The sequence below is a fragment of the Stegostoma tigrinum genome, chromosome 3, assembly GCF_030684315.1.
Source record: "Stegostoma tigrinum isolate sSteTig4 chromosome 3, sSteTig4.hap1, whole genome shotgun sequence".
NCBI classification, from domain to species: domain Eukaryota; kingdom Metazoa; phylum Chordata; class Chondrichthyes; order Orectolobiformes; family Stegostomatidae; genus Stegostoma; species Stegostoma tigrinum.
The window spans coordinates 63,131,808-63,152,381 of NC_081356.1; the positions used below are offsets into that span (position 1 = coordinate 63,131,808).

A 20,574-nucleotide genomic window follows, 5' to 3' on the forward strand; every position below is an offset into this window, starting at 1 on the left:
TAAACCACCTATCAACAATCCACAGGCACAGAGGACAGCTGAACAAAATGGCTGCAGAATGATAAGGGTTACAATCAATGATGCCCACAACCCCCTCCACAAATACTAGCAGGAAATCGCATGCCAAAAAAAATTCTGTACTCCAGCACAACTAACCAAGGATGGACATCCACACTGGAACACCACAACACAGATCAAGAACATCTCAGAGTCTGTAAGTGGTCTGTCTGAGAAGACCGTCCTAGCACATAGACTGAATTGTAACTAGAGACATACCAAACAAAAACTGATGCCCTGGCTGCACTGGAATTGACATGAAACAGCAACAGACTCGGAGGAAACAGAACAGACCAACAGACAGACGGCAGTCCCAACACTGAGCAGAGAAGGCAAGTTCAACACATTCAACACAGAAGAGAAGAAAGTCCTGGATAGACTCAAGAAAGACAGAAACATTGTAATCTTACCAGCAGACAAAGGACACATGACAGTAATCCTCATTACAGCCCAATACATCGAGAAAGCAAATGCACTTCTAGCGGATACCAACACCAACCAACAGATGGTGATAACCCAATGCCACGGTTAGGGAACCAGAATACAACAACCCTGAGGAAATGACACAATTCAGGAGATAGCACCAAGACAGATTACCAAAAAAAAATCCAGAGGAATCCAACATACCCCACTTCTATGGGCTCCCTAAGGTACACAACTCAGGCTCCCCCTCAGACCCACTGTTTCACTACCAGGCAATATGGACTAGCCAAAGAACTACAACAGAAACCAAATTACTTAGTTGACAACACTACCTACTCCACCAACTCCTCCCAAGAATTCCTTAACCTTGTCAAGGACACCAGAATAGAAGAGATAATGATATCCTTCGATATACAGCACTGTTTACATCCATAAACATCGAGCTAGTCAAAGAGAAAATGCTACACTGCTGGACAAATCAGGAAGGCAGGCACCGCAAGACACCAACACCATCAATAAAGGACAACACTCTGAAACTGCTGGATCTGTGCCTCATAATCCACTTCACCTTCAACGACCGTATTTCAATCAAATATACAGAACCCGAATAGGATCCCCAATATCAGGACTGATTGCAGAAATGGCAACGCTAAAGTTAGAATGGACACCTCCATGATTATCAAATGTACAAAATTAAAAGAAACCCACTAACACAAACAACATCCTCACTGGAATAACATTCACAAAAGAAGAAGAGAATAATAACCAACTACCTTTCCTAGACATAATGGTAGAACAGAAGAACAATGGGGAACTCCAGACTAGCGTATACAGAAAAACCACACATACAGGCCAGAGACTTAATTACACCAACAACCACTCCAACACTCATAAATGGAGCTGCATCAGAATATTATTCAAACAAGCCACAACACACTGCAGCGACCTGGATTTGCACAAAGCAAAAGAGGAACTCTTATACGGAGATAACATGGTGTGAAGCTGGATGAACACAGCAGGCCAAACAGCATCAGTGGTGCAGGAAAGTTGACGTTTCAGGTCGAGACCCTTCTTCAGATTTCTGAAGAAGGGTCTCGACCCAAAATGTCAACTTTCCTGCCTCTCTGATGCTGCTTGACCTGCTGTGTTCATTCAGCGTCACATCGTGTTATCCCAGATTCTCCAGCATCGGCAGTTCCTACTATCTCTGTAGCACTTATACAGGAGTGTTTTTTTAAGAAAGGAATGGGTACCCAAAAAAACCACAATCTGCTATTACCTCCACAACAGACCACAACAAGATGACAAAACACGGCCAGACACACTAGTCACCGTACTGGACATCAGAGACATTTCAGAGATGGCCACAAGACTATTCAGACCTCTACGTATCAGGGTAGCCAACACACCAACAACCATCTTGCAAAAGCTACGGACAAACATATAAAGGATCCCATACCCAAAACTGGATATGTGCAAAATACCATGCAAAGACTGTGAGAAACATTATATAGGCCCAACTGGAAGAAAACTGACAATAACAATACATGAACACCAACTAGCCACCACGAGACATGACCAATTCTCACTGGTCTCAATACACACGGACAAAGAAGGACACAACCTCAACTGCAACAACGCATCCACAATAGCACGAGCCTGAGACATGCCAGGGAATTCCTGGAGGCCTGGCATTCCAACCGGAACTCCACCAACACACACAGTGAACTGGACCCGATATACAAACCACTGACGAACAGAACCAGAAGTGATGCCAACCACCTCAGCAAATCAAGGCATGTAAATAACAACCGGGATGGCGACGAACACCAACACTTCACCAGCGGCGCACTGACAATGTTACCTAGCAGTGCAATGAAACATTTACAATCAAACCCACCAGCTTGGCGAACATGTCGACAACCTCATTCACAAGCCAAGCTACAAATCTTCAAAAACTTTAAGACTTGTTCAACGTTGATTCCATTTAACACACTGATAATGCCTCACAAAATAATTTAGGGTATTCTCAATGTCAAGTTGGGTTTCTGTCTCCGCAATGCCGCAATGAGATAGTCATTCTTAGCCAATAACGTCGTGGGCAAATATGTCTGCAGCAGGCAGATAGAGGTCAAGTATGTTTTGACCTTTCGCTAGTTTCGTCACGAACCACACAATCGCAGCCTAGTATCTATGCCATTATGGTGTCGACAGCTCAGTCAGCAGTATTGCTGCCAAGCCAGTCTTGATAATGGTCATCGAGATGTCCCACCCAAAGTACACGCTGCATCCTTGCCACCGTCAGTGCTTCCTCAAAGTGGCATTCAAAACAGAGTACTGATCCATCAGCCGAAGGGTACAGTATGTGGTAATCAGCAAGTGCTCTTCTTGCCCATGTTTGATATGATGAGACTTCACAGAATCCAGAGTTATTGTCAATTCCTGGAGCAACTCTCTTCCAAACATACACCACTTCACCACTTCCTTTGGTGGGTCTGTCCTGCCAATGAGGCAGACACATGTAGGAAGACAGAGAGTGGCATCAGGGACACCGTCTGTCAGGATACGATTCCACGAGTATGACTATGTCAGGCTGTTGCTTGACTAACTCGCGAAGCAATTCTCCCAGTTTTGGCACTAGCCCTCAGCTAGGACTTTGCAGAGTCCGGGTCATCCTGTTCCATTCCTATTTTTGAGAATTTCTTGCAGTTGATACAACCGAATACCTTGGCAGTTCATTTTAGAGGGCACTGCAAAGTCAAGTATATTGTCACATCTAGGTCAGACCAGGTAAGGATGGCAGTTTTCCTTCCTGAAAGGATATTCATGAATCAAAGGATTTTTTGCTTTTACAACAAGCAACAATGGATTAATGGTTATCATCAGACTTTTAATTCCAGATTAGTGAATGCAAATTACACCAACTGCTATGTTGAAATTTGAACCTGGGAGCTAAAAATACGATAGGGGTCTCTGAATTAGTAATCCACCAAAACATCATTTGGTCACTGCTTTTCTCCATATGTTTCTGTGAGAAAGATTAGTCATGCAATAGATTGACAGTCAGTGGGATAACTCTCCCAATTTTTGGAAAACCCTCCTGGATTAGTTATGAGGACTTCGCAAGGTTGAGTGACCTGTGTTTATCACTGCCATTTCCAGTGCTTTGGATGCAGCAATAGTTCCAAGATGTCCTCAATTCAAGAGATCAGGAAGTAGAACTGGTTTGTGTGGACATGAGGAATAGTAGAGAAAGAAATCACTAGTGGGAGTGGTCTATAGGCTAAAGTAACTACAACGGAGGGCTAAGCATTAAAGAAGGAAAATTGGGTGCTTGTGCTAAAGGCATGGCAATAATTATGGGTGATCTTAATTGAAACATAAACTGGAAAAATCAGATTAGTAATTATAGCATGGATGAGAAGTTCATAGAATGTTTTTGAGATAGCCTCTTAAAGCAGCATGGTCTCGAAACAACCAAAGAAGAGGTTATATTAGATTTGGGATTATGTAATGATACAGGGTTAATTAGGTACCTCAGACGCAAAGGCACCTTTAGGCTTTGCCGACCATAATTTGATTGGATTTTACATTCAGTTTGAAAGGGAGAAAAATGGGTCTGAGGCTAGTATGCTTATCTTGAGTAAATGCAAATAAATCGGTATGGAAGTCGAGCCAGCTGGAGTGAAGTGAACTACGAGGCTAGGGTATAGATCAATAAAGAAGCAGTGACAGACATTTAAAAGGGATGTTTCAGAATAATCAGAATAAGTATATCCTGACTATCACCATTCACTGTTAATTAAAGAAGGACAATATCAAACTTAAGGAAAAACATATACTTGCACAAAGGTGAACATTAGGTCAAATGATTAGTTAGAATATAAAGAAAGGATAGAAAATTATTAAAAGGTTAATCACAAGAAAGAAGTTAGATAATGAGAGGACAGGAAGTTGGTGAGAAATATTAAAATGGATAACAAGAATTTCTACAGGTATCGAAATAGTGCAAACAAAGTGAGTGTTGAACTTCTACAAAGTGAGGATGGAGAGCTACAGTAATAGTAGATAATAAGGAAATGGTGGATAAAATGAACAAACATTTTGCTTCTGTCTTCACTATATAGGAATCAAAACATGCCAGTAATGTCTGTAAATTTGGAACATGCAGGAAGAAAAGAACTTGAAATCGCAATAAACCACAGCAACATGACTCAGCAAACAGCTGTGGGCTGACTAGTCTCTGGGTCCTGATGGACTTCACTTTAGTTTTAAAAGAGATTGCCAATCAGGTGATAGGTACATCAGTATTAATTTTCCTAAACTGTCTTTCTTCTGCAAATATTCCATCAGACAGGCAAGTAACAACTATAACTCTTCTACTTAACAGAGGGGACCAGAAGCCAAGAAACTATAGGCCAATTAGCTTAATCTTTGTTGTGGGGCTGGTGTTAGAATTTCTCATAGAAGGAGGTTATAGTTAGTGCTTAGAATAATTCATGGCAATTCGGAAGAGTCAGCATGGGTCTGAGAAAGAAAAATCATGTTAATTGATTTATTCTGAAAGAGTAACATGTGTTATGGATAAGGGGCAGTCCATTGATGTGGCGTACCTGGACTTCCAGAAGTTAAGGTGTTACATAACAGGTTATCATGCAAAGTGGAAGCAAATGATGTAGGGGGTAACATAACAGGGTACATGGAAGATTAGTTAAAGTACCACCCTTTAAGGGAAGGTGGCAGAAGATCGAAAATTATTAGACGATTAGCCTGACCTGGTTCGATAGTAAGATTTGAGAGAGTACATGAGAACTGCATCGAAAATAGGGTTGAGGCAGCATGGTTCATCAAGGGGAGATCATGCCTGGTAAATCTGTTAGAATTCTTTCTAGTATGGATAGAGGATTGGCTATGTGGCAGACAGCAGAGAGTGGGCATAAAGGGGCCTTTTTCAGGAAGGCAGCCAGTGACTAGTGACTACAGAGGTCAGTGCTGTGACCACAACTATTCACATTATTTTTAACGATCTGCAATGAGGGACTGAAGAAAAATGAAAACAGAAATCAGGTCAGGTGCTATCCAGGGAGTGAAAGAATTAATGAAGGAACGAAGGACATTGTTGCCAAGTCTGTAGATGATACAAAGATACAGGGAGGGACAGGATATGTTGAGGAAGCAGGGAGCCTGCAGAAGTATTTGGACAGGCTAGGACAGTGGGCAAAGAAGAGATTGATTAAATACAACATATATTATGTTGGTTATATACTTTGGTAGTAAAAATAGAGGCCTTGACGATTTTCTTTATGAACAAAGGCTTTGGAAATCTGAAGCTCAAAGGGACTTAGGAGTTCAAGTTCAGGATTCTCTTAAAGCTAACATACAGTTTCACTCAAAAACCAAAACAACTGCGGATGATGTAAATCAGGAACAAAAACAGAAACAAAGTTGCTATGAAAGCTCAGCAGGTCTGGCAGCATCTGTGGAGGAGAAAACAGAGTTAACGTTGCAGTCAGGTGACCCTTCCTCAGAACTGATGGTGTCTGGGAAAACATCAGTGTATAAGCTGAAAACAGGGAGGGCAATGGGGTAGGGAGTAAACGATAGACTAGACCCTGAAGAGACAGACAAGGAGGTATCACCTTGTTGAAAAAAAAGTTTATTAATTGAAGTTAGAATGTTGACTTTGCAAATTAATGTTCAAGTCCATTGCAGGATCAGGCAACAAACCAATGGCAGATCTAGACAAATATAATTCATGATTCCAGGCATCTGGAAAGTCTTATTTTTATCTCATATGCTGAAAGGACAGACATAAGAAAAAGAATAACCAGATTTGTTAGTTTCTTTGAAGCATTAAGAATGTACCATTCTCCTGAACAAAATCTAAAACTAGAAATCTCTCAATTTCGAAAAATTTTGAGCAGAAATTTTTTTATTATTTATTCATGAGATGTATCTTATTGGCAATGCCAGCATTTGCTGCCCATTTCCCAATATTCCTTAAAAAATTGGTGAATCAGCTTCTAGAACCTCTGTGGTACATTTTATGAAGGGACAAGCAGTTTTTGGAGAGATTTCCAGGATTTTGACTAGATGACTGGCAGTGTAGAAAGCATTAGACAACTTAAATCATTTAATTCCTATTAAAACAGTAGATAACTGGGCAGCATGGTGGCTCAGTGGTTAGCACTGCAGCCTCACAGCGCCAGGGACCCAGGTTCGATTCCAGCCATGGTTAACTGTCTGTGCAGAGTTTGCACATTCTCCCCCTGTCTACGTGGGTTTACTCCGGGTGCTCCGGTTTCTTCGCACAGTCCAAAGATGTGCAGGCTAGGTAGATTGGCCACGCTAAATTGCCCGTAGCATTCGGGGGTATGTGGGTTATAGAGGGGTGGATCTGGGTGGGATGCTTCAAGGGGCGGTGTGGACTTGTTGGGCCGAAGGGCTGTTTCCACACTGTAGGGAATCTAATCCCTCTAATAATGAGGTGATAACGATCAGGCCGGGAGGGTGAATAGTTGTTAATGGGGACTATTAGTGACTAATAACAACAGATAGTATGTAACGGCAGGCTATGTGATAACAAGGCTTGGCGTGTGGGGTGGGGTGGGGGGCTGGGTCATGAGAGTGTTTGGGCCCTAAAATTATTGAACACTATATTGAGTCCGGAGAGCTACAGGGTCCTCAAGCGGAAAATAAGATGCTGTTCTTCCAGCTTGCATTGAGCTTTGCTAGAAACACTGCAGCAAGTCAGAGAGACGTTGGCCAGGGAACAGGGAGGTGTATTAAAGTGGCAGACAACAGGTAGTTCAGGGACATTCCTGAAAGCAGAGCACTGATGCTCTGCAAAGTGGTCACCCAGTCTAAGCTTCATTCCCCAGTGTAGAGGGGGCCACATTGTGAGCAACGAATGCAGTAGACTAGATCTAGGAAGCGCAGGTGAAGTGTTGCTTCACCTGAAAAGTATGTTTAGGCCCTTGGGTACTGGGGATGGAGGAGGTAAATGGACAGGTGTCGCACCTTTGCTGGTTACAGGGGAAGGTACCCTAGCGCTGTGGAGGTGGTTAGGGTTGACAGAAGTGTGAATCGGGTGTCCCGGGGGCAACTGTCCTGGCAGAAGGTGGATAAGGGAGGGGAGGGGAATGTGTCTGGTGGTGGCATCTTGCTGAAGGTGGCAGAAATGGTGTCTGATCTTCTGGATGTGGATGCTGGTGGGATGGTAGGTAAAGACAAGGGGAACCACATCAGTGTTGGGGGAGGGAGGAGAAGCGGTGAGGGCGGAAGATGAGTCAGACCTGGTTAAGGGTCCAGTTGACAATAGAGCTGGGGAATCCTCAGTTGAGGATGAAGTTGGACATTTTGGAGGCTCCCTTGTCGAAGTTCTGAGGAGACATCACTGGATCCGAAAGGTTAACTCCGGTTTTTTTTTCTTTCACAGATGCTGCTAGACCTGCTGAGATTTTTCAGCAACTTTGTTTTTGATGCAGTTTCAGTTGGCAGTTAGGAATATACATGCAATGTTGCCATGCATGGTGAGAGGGCTAGAATACAAGAGCAGGGACGTACTGCTGTGGCTGTATGAAAGTCTGGTCAGGTCGCATTTAGAATATTGAGTGCAGTTTTGGGCTCCACTTCTAACAAAAGATTGCTGGCCTCAAAGAGGGTCCACAGGAGGTTTACAAGGACGATTCCAGTGACAAAGAGCTTGTAATCTGTACAGCAGTTGAGGACTCTGGGTCTGTGCTGAATGGAGTTTAGAAGGATGAGTGCAGATTTGATTGAAGCTTACAGAATATAGAGAGGCTTAGATAGAGCGGGCATGATGATGATGTTTCCACTGGTAGGAGAGATTAAGGCCCAAAGTACAATCACAGGAGTGAAGAGATGACCCATTGGAACTGAGATGAGGAGGTATTCTTTCTGTAATTAATCTGCGGATATCATCTCCTCAGTGTGGACCCCAAGTAATTGAGTGTATTAGAGAGCAGGAGCATGTGACAGATCGAGATATAGAAACGTCCTTCATTGGTAAGAGGATCTAGGGTTACAGGTAGAAGGCATGAGATTGGGATTGAGAAATATATCAGCCATGATTGTATGGCAGAGCAGACTCGATGAGCTGAATGCCTAATTCTGCTCTTATATCTTATCACTCCAGAGAAGAGTACAGATAAGTGTGTCATTTTCTGATTGGCAGAATGTAGCGAGTGGGGTCCTGCAGGTGTCCGTGCTGGGTCCTCAATGTTTTACAATTTATATCAATGACCTAGATGCAGGGAGTGAAGATATAGTCGTTGATTTTGTTGCGGACAGTAAAAGTAAATAGGCAAGTGTGTTGTCAAGGGGACATCGTAGCGCTGCAGACAGCTCTGTATAGTTTGATCGACTGGCCAATCATGTATATGGGGTTAGGTTAGCCCAGTTGGCCGGAGAGCTGCTTTGGATTGCAGAGTTCCAGTACTGGCTGAGGTTACTACGAAGGTCCTGCTTTCTCAACCACACCTCTCGCTTGAGGGCTAGTGACCCAAAAGTTAAACCACCACCTGTTGTCTCTTGGTAATAAGAAAGCAGCCCAAAGGGCATCTGCGGCTATAGTAACTGTCCTTAACATTAGATATAATGTGGGAAAATATGACTGTTTACTTCAGCAGGAAGAGAAAAATCAGAAAGAGAGAACAGTGAAGAATTTTGAAATGGAAAGAGAGCTCGGTGTTCTAGTATATAAGCCACACAATGTTAACATGCAGGTACAGAATGTAATTAAGGCGACTAATAGAACATGAGAGCAATTGAACACAAAAGAATGTTAAGATCAAGTTACACAGGCCATTAGTGAGACCACATCTTGAACAATGTACACAGTTTTGGCTTCCTTATTAAAGTAGGATGCAAATACGTTAGAGGTGAATCAGGTAGTTTTGTTAGATTAATACCCGGAATGAACAGGTTATCTTATAACAGAAAGCTTTTCTGGCCGACCTGTATTTCATTGGTGTTTAGTTCAGAAGAGTAGGAGGTGACTTGATTAAAGTTTAAAAGATTCTAAATGACCTCGACAAGGAAAAAATGGAAATTATGCTTCCTGTTGTGAGCAAATTCTGAATTGGGCCCAGGGTTTTACAATACTGGGTAACGTTTTGGGTCAACTGTTTCCTATATACATAATGAGAACATCACCTTGAAAGGATCTCCACAACTCCTGCCTGTGTGTTTTTCCTCTAGGAGCCAAATTACTTTTTTTGCATTCTAATATCTGACGGGTTTGTTCCACTTAAAATTAGTACACTGCCCTGTTATAATTTTTCCTAGTTATTTCTAACTAATTACTGAAAGTATAGAACTTGTAGCATAGCCAGGAGAGAAAAAGCCCCTGCTGTGGAAAGGTTCAAATGTCATGCTACATTGAAAGTAGTAACTGTTCCTTGAACCTATGAGCACAATATTTCCCTCACTGGAGGCAGAAAGAAAGGTGGCAGAATGGGCAAATATGTGGATGAGTAAGCCCGAGATAGATACTCACGGCTTCCTTCCAGCCTCAGCAACGAAGTGCTGGGCAAAAAGGTCCATTTGGAACTACAGCTCTAACACCCATCAATCTCCTCTCCCTGTAATTCCCACCCAAAAAGAGACACAGAAGACAGACTTACCTCTTCACCAGAAAACCAAGCCTCCAGTGGCAATTTCAAAAACGAAGAACTTACCAGCCTCTAAGTGATTGACAGCTTCTGGTGAATTCAGACAGTTCACAACTTACGATTTGCCAAAAGACATGCCAAGAAGCTCTTAACAAGCTGATTCGAGTTTACTCTGGTGAGCTTTCTTATTCATAGAGATAAAGCCATGCCTCAACAGTTAGGCAATATACTGTCTCCCATAGACAATGGAAGATTCATACTTCTCTAAATAGGAAGTAACATCCAAACCATCCGGGTATCTCTAATTGGGTATGGTGCACCCATAATGCATCAACAAAAACACAAAGTAAGCTATAAATAGATCAAACTTAATTAACAGCAAGATACTGCAGCTGTAAACCTGAAGTAACACAGAGAATGTTGGAAAAACTCATCAGGTCTTGCAGCATCTGTGGGGACACTGAGTTCATGTTTCAAATCCAGTATGACCTTCTTTAGTACTATGTCACACAATCATTATCTTGGTTTCTCTCTCCACAGAAGCTGCCAGACCCGACTGAGTTTCTTCAGCATTTTGTATTTGTTTGAGGTCAAAGTTAAGGATGTCATCCAAACCAATGCTAATCATTATTCAGCGGTCAATCTAGTCAAGACATGCATCAGCGAAAAGTGAACTTACCTAATTGTGACAGCAGATTCAAGTCACAGGCAGTATTACAATTCCTAAATCATGACCTTCTGACTGGGAACATCTAGTCAATATTGAAAATCACCAGCTGTTTTTTGCTTTAGCTTACAAAGTTCTCTATTGAATATTAAAGTTTCGGAAGTATTCCAAATAAAATTATAAAGACATTTTGTTTTCTTGCAACCATCAGATTTTGATTTGTGTGTGCATGAGTCCTTAATAATGACTTTTAATAATGTCTGATACATAAAATGTCCAATTTCTAAGGGATCATAAAGCATAACTGCACAGTGTATTCAACCCCAATTCTAAGAACTGAAGCATGAAAAGCTCAGAACAAACATAATTCACAAATTTTCATGATTGACTTAGTTTCATCCCACTTTGTGGAAGGCCATTAGCAGGAAATGAAGGTCACTCTTCTATTTTATTTCATCTAATTAACTGCCAATATCTTCCATGTAGTCGTCCAAGCTCCAAATAGCTCTTAAAGTAGCCCATTAAAAAACAACTAGCAATCAAGCCACATCAAAAGCCACTATCAGCTCCAATCGGAGGGTTCCAATTTCCTATTTCACAAAGGCAAGAAAACTGAAGTATTACCTACACTCCAGATTGATTATTCAGTGACCCTTATCTATATCTTCACTCAGCAATTTGAATTTTAATCAAACCAAATGGAATAATTACCATTTCAAAGTGTATTTGATACATTGAAAAAAACAGAAAAAAATCTTCACAGACAACACAAAAGAGAAAAATTGTTCCATAGCGAGTTAATTCAAATAAAATTTTATAAAATATAATTGCTAGAACCAGCTGCACAGTTATATGAGAAGGAGATTACTGTTGAGATAAAATAATTTTTTTAATTTTAGCATAGACAGATTTACTAGCTCTTTTGTGTGACTGGCTTCATTGCTGAGAACATCATGCATGTGTAGATTAAAAGATGGAGGATTCATTGTCTAGTTGTGTTGTAGTTACAGCTGTATTAATTTATGGGCTTCAGGACAGGGTTGAAAATGAAAAAGAAAAATAGTCTGCCTCATTCAGTGAATTTTTTTACCTTAAGCAAAGTTATGCTTCAGTGAAAAAAAATGAAAGACTTAGTCTATTTATTACATATTCAATACTTCTTTCAATAATTTAGTTTTAAATAATTCATACTCCCATATAAAATTCTTTCTTTTAAAAAAAGAAAGATTGCTACTCAAGAAGATTTCTATAAGGGGAACGGCTGAATCTAATTTAAAAAAAAGAAATGACTGCAACCAAAATACCAAATGAATAAAAACTCTCCAATTTTGGAGCATAAAGTCTTTACTGGACCAGGTGAATACCAAATGAAATGATGTCAACCATTTCCTAGAGATTCTGCATGTCTGCTAATTTTCAATTGAAAACCAGGAGTTTCAGGTAAAAATCAGGTACATTACAAAATCAGAAAAAGGTCCGTAAAGCAATTACTCAAATTTGAATACGTATCCAGACATCATATTGTGTAAATTAAGATTCTATTTCAGAGCATCACTGCAAGAGTAAAACTTAACATCAATAGCCTTTCATTGGATGGTTACCATTTATTGTCTCTGTGCCATTATGTCAAGGCAAAAGAAACCTTTTTTATTCCTTGGTTATTTTAGGAGTCTTTTCAGAATACAGACAAGATTCTCGCACATTCTCATTAATCACCTTAAGAAATCACTATTATCCCCAGACAATTCATTTCCTCTAGGGACTGAAAAACATATTGCAGCATAAATTTTACAAGTCTGATAATAATGACTAAGTACTAAACTTTGAACAATTAAAAATAATAACTTGTTAACATTTATTTCAATGATTGTTTGAAAATACATTATTTGCTACTGTTGGAAGCAATGGTGGGCAGTCAGTTGCACATTTTGCCAGGGGGAGTATGACTATTTTATGCCACCTGCACTAATGGAAATATTTCAATAATATAAACTGAAGAAAGTAAGTGGTTCATGATATCTCTTATATGGTTTAAATTTTTGGTGATCATCTTTGTGTGTCATAAGATATGGTAATGATTAATACCTCACCAAACATGCAAATATTATCATACCAGCAATTGCAACACACAAAAAAAATTAATACTTTGCAGTTCCATCTTATTGCATTAATTACATAAAAAAGGCCAGCCAATTATCAGAATTCAAATTTTTATTTGCCTTTTTGTTTGGAAAAACTAAACTGCCAAAAGTTCTCTGAGTCACTTAATCAATGGAGAACATCAGGACATTTATATAACACACAAGATTTCACAACATTTAATGCTTATATGAATTACAGCCAATTCATTTTGTTTTTAAATGTATAATTGCACGCCTAAATAATCACAAATGTTTATTTTTCTCTGTTTAACACTGATTAGGATTTGAAATTACAACACACAAGATTCAACAACAGTAGCTAGATTGAATTGAGCAATAATTTATGCCTGTATCTTTAACTTAAAATTGAAATTAAAGATAATGGATCCCTTTGCATGTGATCTCCCTCATTTTAATTGTTAAACTGGCTCCAGCAGTGGTAAGGAGAGTAATAAAATGGGTATACACACTGTAAGGGGCAGACTTTGAAGACCACGTACCCCGATGATTGCGTTTAGCTCAGCCATGGTCACTTGCTTGGCCCGCTCCACTGCCTGCACCACTTGCTGTTGGTGCTGAAAGTGAATTTCAGAAAGCAAATAATGTCAGTTTCATTTGCATTCTGTAGCATTAAGTCATTCTTAAACCTAAGAGTGAAAAACCTCATTGGTCATTGACGTATGTATTGTTCACAGAGCATACTGAACTGCTCAATCCAATCCTTTCTCTAAAGGTTTATTATGGCAGCAATGCAAAGCTTGAAATGGTTAAAAAATTTTAAACTGCAGAAGAGAACTAAGTCAATTAGTTATACAATTATTAAACTGTCCTTGCATCTTAGATCTAAAAAACTGAATTCTTTAGAGAAAAAAATCCTATGTATTGACAACTATCTATGGAATATATAACTATGCATTAATGGGTATAAATAAATATTCATAAAACATTGTTTGAATTTAAACATCCTGGAGCAATGATACTTGAATACTTGCAAACTTCTAACAAATACATCAGAATAACAAGCTCTTCAAAATCCTTAAAACCAAAGGACTGCACATGGATGATACAGTGCATTATGGCACCTTCACAAAAGATATTCATTAGTTTTTACAATTTAAAGAAGAAACTAAAGTATAACAAGTGGAGCTCAAAAATAAACTGAGCCGTTTATACCACTCCCAACAGCATTTAGCCAAAATGAAAGACACTAAATAGTTGTGGCACCCACTAAACATAAATCATCAAGTACCCTCATCTTTAGCAGATTCATTAAAATCTACTAAGATGAAAGAAGAATCTTTCAGAATGAAAGGACACATTGTTATAATATTTAATTTACAAGTTAGATTACACATGTAATTCATTTAGGGCCTTGTGACCTAATTTTAGTTTATCAGTGAATGGGCTTTGAGTGAGAAAAATTTGGGCCTTATTATCTCATCTTATTCCATAAAGTAATTCACAACATATGGATCCAAATCTTCTAAGCAGTGACAATTCCAAGTGGATTGCCACCGGACTCAAAAATTCCCCTAAATGCTACTGTTATTTCTAGGAATTTCTAATACTGTCTTAGAGCCTTACAGCTCAGACATGGATTATTTGGTCCAAATCAACCATGCCAACCAAATTTCCCAAATTAAACTAGTCCCATTTCCTTGCATTTGGCCTAGATCCTTCTAAACCTGAAATGCTCAACTACAGTGTCCCTTGAGAAACTTTGTTAGAGCAAAGTAAAGTTGAAGATAACAGGAAACACCACCTTTTAGCGCCACTAGCTGCCATAGAATGAGTTTAAAAGTTCACTCTTCAAAATATTATTGAGAAAGCTATGAATGGATCAGTGGATGAAAGGAGAGTGGGTGAACTGGTGAAGGGTAAAAGAGTAAGTGAGTAAGTTGGTACAGTAGATGAGGTAGGTAGTCACTGAGGGGGCAGGTGGATGGTTTATGGATTAGTTGGGATGGATCAAGGAGTAGTTAGGTGGTAAGGACCAGTGGTAGTTTGGTGGTCAGGGAGTAATCAGACGTAGTCAGACAGGGCCAGGATGTCAGTCATTGAGGGTCAAATATGGGCTTGCACTAGTTTTTTGTGTCTAACATTTTGTGGATAGTTAACCAGGTAAGTATCATGGAACAGTCTGAAGTCTCATGCAGGACCCTGAGGAATTGCCCTTCGGAAATTATACCTCCAAAGTAATTCGCACGTTGGTCCACGTGTCAGGATTTCCAATGTGTGTCTTCGGTCTCATATCTGGTCTCGGAATGATCTGAAGACCACAAGATCTGATTCATAATACTTTTATGATTTTATCTCTCTGGTACCAGGCAGCCACTTAAGTCTCCTCACTAACACAGCAAGCTTAATCAACCCAATTCCTACTGGGTTTTTTGAGGGCAAACACTTTGATTTTAAGTAGTTTTTTTTAAATTAGACACAAAATAGGTCATGAGTGCAATATTATGTGCAATAAAACTCATTAAATCTCTCTGTTCATATTTATACACAAATTTTGTGGGGTGACAGTGGTGTGATGGTACTATTACTGGACTAGTAAGCCAGAGGGCCAAGCCAATACTCTGGGGAAAGATTAGTCCAAATTCTTTCATGTGGCCTGAAATTAATCATAGAATCTCTACAGTACAAAAAAGAGGTCATTTGGACCAGAGTCTGCACTGACCCTCCAAACAGCATATCAAGCAGACCCAGAACCCCTCATTTACCATAGCTAATCCATCTAGACTGCATATCACACGACAGTTTAGCATGGCCAATCCATCTAACCTGCACATCTTTGGACCGTGGGAGGAAACTGCAGCATCCAGAGGAAACCCACACGGTGTGTGTGGGGAGAACGCCACAGTCACCCAAGGCTAGAATTGAACCCAGGTCTCTGGTGCCGTGAGGCAGCAGTGCTAACCACTGAGCCACAGTGTCATCAAAATGGTTTGAACTTAATTAATTAACGTGTAATTGAAAGTTCAACTCCGTTGTAGACCATGAAGTTATCGAGGGCTTCAGTAGTTGTGACACGGTGGTAGTGCCCCTACCTCTGAACTGCAAAGTCTGGATTCAAGTCCTACCTGCTCTCAAGGCATGTCATAACATGTCTTTTAATCAATCAGTTCAGACATCTACATATAAACTTTGCACAATTATAAAAGTTATCAACACAATTTTAAGAAGGAAGCATAAAGAATATATATCTGCCAACTGTGCACATTTGATATATATTATAATAAACAGTCCCCTTTTATGCATAACATTGAAAGCAACAGGCAGCTTAAAACAAATTTTATTTTACGTGTATATTGGTCTGAAAACACACAAACAGACACACTCAGACACATACCCCTTGAGTTCTAGAACATCCAAAACAGCAAATTCTTTAAGATTTATAGTGCAAGTAAAAGCAAGAGACCTCCGTTTGGAAGTTTATTCCTTAGATTTCATCTGTTCTGCATCAAGTAAACAAAACATCCGTGCACAGGAAGCCAAGTAACATCTACACTACCAGAATCACAAATATGTAATATTAACAACAGCTTACCTCCTGAGACAGGAAAGGAATGACCTGGGCACAAATGGCATTTAGTCTCTTGACAATCTCAGCCTGAAACAGAACAATAACCAGGTTCATTGTGTATTGTAATAGTGATTGCACTAATGACAAAGTAATAACTATATTTTCTTGTTGCAACAAAGTGACCTCCAATACAGTATCAGATCTAGCCGCTTACATAACATGACTGCATAGCTGGCACCAATTAAAAATAAAGCCGAATAAAACATTTTCCTCAATACATCATGTAAATTCATAAGAGATCATAGGAACTGGAAATGCTGGGGAATCCAAGATAACAAGGTGTAGAGTTGGATGAACACAGCAGGCCAAGCAGCATCTTAGGAGCAGGAAAGCTGATGTTTTGGGCCGAGACCCTTCATCTGATGAAGGGTCTTACAGAGAACCAGCAGAGATAAAATGAGCCAAATGATTTCCAGCAGCATTGTCACTATTTTGTGATTCTATAAATAACTAAATTAAATCTGCATATCCACTGGATATGTATTAGGAAGCACTTTTCTTCCGAGAAAGTTTGGAAACAGCAAACCAAATCTATTAATATCCCCTCCCTACCTCCCCACCTATACTCACTTCTACAGCCTCCATCCCCGCCCCTTTAACTTGTCTGTCTCCTCTCCACCTACGTTCTCCTCTATCCATCTTCGATCCACCTCCCCGTCTCTCCCTATTTATTTCAGAACCCTCTCCCCATTCCCCTTTTCTGACGAAGGGTCTAGGCCCGAAACGTCAGCTTTTGGGCTCCTAAGATGCTGCTTGGCCTGCTGTGTTCATCCAGCTCCACACTTTGTTATCTCAGATTCTCCATCTGCAGTTCCCATTATCTCTATTAACTATGGAGTTTTATTTTGTTTAGTTTACCAGTCAAACAATACAAACAATTTTAATGCTGCTTTCCCAACACAGACCCACTCTTCCATTATCACAGTGATCATTTTAAGGGGCAAGATGACACTAGCAAAAAACTGTGAATGAATGGACTCGGTAATGTCACTGGAACCCTAATGCCTTTTAGCCAAACCACTTCTTGTGTTTTTTTTCCCCTCAATATACTAACTATGCGAGACAAGCTGCTACCAGACTAACTCCTCCAAAGGAACTAACTTTTTTTTTTCTGAACTTATTAGGCTCCTCTGCAATTACATCTAGCAAACAATTAGATTTTAAAATGGAATTCACAAGTTACAGAAAAATTAACTTCCATCATTAGATCAGTAAAGTGCATGTGATTTTGATCATTTGGCTGAATACAAACATTCTACACACATGCGTAAGATCAAAGGTCCATCTACTTTTTCATATTTTTCAACAGTATTCACTCTAGAAAACGACAATGTTGTCAAGGAGAATACTGAGATACAGGCTACTAAACTAGGTGGGATTGAGGTTCACAAGGAAGAGGTATTAGAAATCCTACAGAGTGTGAAGGTAGATAAGTCCCCTGGGCCGGATGGGATTTATCCCAGGATCCTCTGGGAAGCCAGGGAGGAGATTGCCGAGCCTTTGGCATTGATCTTTAACTCGTCATTGTCTACAGCAATAGTGCCAGATGACTGGAAGAAAGCAAATGTGGTTCCCCTGTTCAAGAAGGGAAGTAGAGACAACCCTGGTAATTATAGACCAGTGAGCCTTACCTCAGTTGTTGGTAAAGTGTTGGAAAAGGTTATAAGGGAAAGGATTTATAATCATCTAGAAAAGAATAAATTGATTAGGGATAGTCAGCACGGTTTTGTGAAGGGAAGGTCGTGCCTCACAAACCTTATTGACTTCTTTGTATATAGGATTTCAGCAAAGCGTTCGATAAGGTTCCCCACAGTAGGCTATTGTACAAAATGCGGAGGAATGGAATTGTGGGAGATATAGCAGTTGGAATTGGAAATTGGCTTGCTGAAAGAAGACAGAGGGTGGTAGTTGATGGGAAATGTTCATCCTGGAGATCAGTTACTAGTGGTGTACCGCAAGGGTCGGTGTTGGGTCCACTGCTGTTTGTCATTTTTATAAATGACCTGGATGAGGGCGTAGAAGGATGGGTTAGTAAATTTGCAGATAACACTAAGGTTGGTGGAGTTGTGGATAGTGACGAAGGATGCTGTAGGTTGCAGAGAGACATAGATAAGCTGCAGAGCTGGGCTGAGAGGTGGTAAATGGAGTTTAATGCAGACAAGTGTGAGGTGATGCACCTTGGTGGGAGTAACCGGAAGGCAAAGTGCTGGGCTAATGGTACGATTCTTAGTAGTGTAGATGAGCAGAGAGATCTCGGTGTCCATGTACAGAGATCCTTGAAAGTTGCCACCCAGGTTGACAGGGCTGTTAGGAAGGCATACAGTGTTTTAGCTTTTATTAATAGAGGGATCGAGTTCCGGAACCAAGAGGTTATGCTGCAGCTGTACAAAACTCTGGTGCGGCCGCGCTTGGAGTATTGTGTACAGTTCTGGTCATCATATTATAAGAAGGATGTGGAAGCTTTGGAAAGGGTGCAGAGGAGATTTACTAGGATGTTGCCTGGTATGGAGGCAAGGTCTTACGAGGAAAGGCTGAGGGACTTGAAACTGTTTTCATTAGAGAGAAGAAGGTTGAGAGGTGACTTAATTGAAACATATAAAATAATCAGAGGGTTAGATAGGGTGCATAGGGAGAGCCTTTTTCCTAGGATGGTGACGGCGAGCACGAGGGGGTGTGGCTTTAAATTGAGGGGTGAAAGATATAGGACAGATGTCAGAGGTAGTTTCCTTACTCAGAGAGTAGTAAGGGAATGGAACGCTTTGCCTGCAACGGTAGTAGATTCACCAACTTTAGGTACATTTAAGTCGTCATTGGATAAGCATTCGGACGTACATGGAATAGTGTAGGTTAGATGGGCTTGAGATCGGTATGACAGGTCGGCACAACATCGAGGGCCTGTACTGTGCTGTAATGTTCTATGTACTTTTTCTTTATAACTGCAGCAGACAAGAAGCCAAGCCAGAAGGATAACATATCCTACGTGTCAGAATAGGCTTATTTCAAGCATTGGCAAAAAACATCTCCCCAGATATGGAGAAACCCATATTCATAAAGGTTCACATCACGACACAAACAAAACTACTAATTCTTCAATAAACACCTCAAATAGCTTCAAAACATATTCATTGGCAAATAATAAATACAAAACATTACACAAGTACCACAGCTACGTCGGATTTTTCAAGTTTACAATTCAGGTACGCAATGTTGTAGTGAGTAAAATACAATAATAGCGTGTCATTTTTCAAGCATGCACTATTAACTAAGACAAAAAGTATCTTGGAGTGACATGACGATTGTAAGCTAACACTCTAGTTCAGGAGAATTAGCATTTGAACTTTGCTTTCTGGATTAGGCTATCATTAGAACCCCTTGATTATATCACTGCTTTGTAGTCGCTAAATCATAAATTACAGCCAGTGCTGATTCTTCAAGGAGCCATTTACTCTAATCCCATTTTCCCAGCCTTTCCCTGTAATCTTTTTATGTTCTATTTGCGATGTCATTGCGAATAATTATCCAATCTCCTTTCAAATTACACGAAAATATTTCTCTCACATTCTCGTCCGGTCAGCTCAATTGGCTGGTGGCTGGCTTGTGACGCAGAATGATGCCAACAATGTGGGTTCAATTCTCGCACCAGCGAAGGTTACCTTCAAGGACTCTCCTTCTCGAGCTCTCCTCTCACCTGAGGCGTGGTTACCGTCAGGTAAAACAACCATCAATCATCTCTCGCTGATGACAGACCAGCCCTATGGTCTGGTAAGACTGTGGCAACTTTGCCTTACTTCAAGTAGACCAATTTCCAATAAATGGTCACGTAAAATTTTTCTCATCATTCCTTTGCCATTCGGAATAACATTCTACATTTAGGCGCTCCTCCATCACCACCCTTGGTTGCTTACTGTCGCACCAGTACAACAGGTAGCAGAACAATGATAATACAGTCAGGAGAAAGCTATCTTGGGAGCCCTCAATATCTGTGCTGGACCCCATGAAGTCTCATGGCATGGCATCAGAGCAAACAGAGCAAAGGAATTTCCTGTTAATTACAACCTACTGCAC

General features: G+C 40.3%; 1 protein-coding gene across 13 annotated transcripts in view; it reads right to left on the reverse strand.

Moving 5' to 3' along the window:
• The window catches only part of LOC125451054 (transducin-like enhancer protein 4), a 197,208-nt gene that overhangs the window by 115,682 nt on the left and 60,952 nt on the right, over nt 1-20,574 (reverse strand). For 4 of the 13 annotated variants that reach the window (XM_048527746.2, XM_048527745.2, XM_048527742.2 and 1 more), the window contains exons 5-6: nt 16,474-16,536; nt 13,424-13,498 (exon numbers count right to left, since the gene is read on the reverse strand). The exons of 1 other annotated variant lie outside the window; for it this stretch is intronic. In XM_048527746.2, coding sequence (XP_048383703.1) covers nt 13,424-13,498; nt 16,474-16,536 — 138 coding nt within the window. Of the gene's footprint in view, nt 1-13,393; nt 13,499-16,473; nt 16,537-20,574 lie in introns of all 13 variants that reach the window. 8 more of the 13 variants (XM_048527744.2, XM_048527743.2, XM_048527739.2 and 5 more) reach the window with 2 other exon arrangements.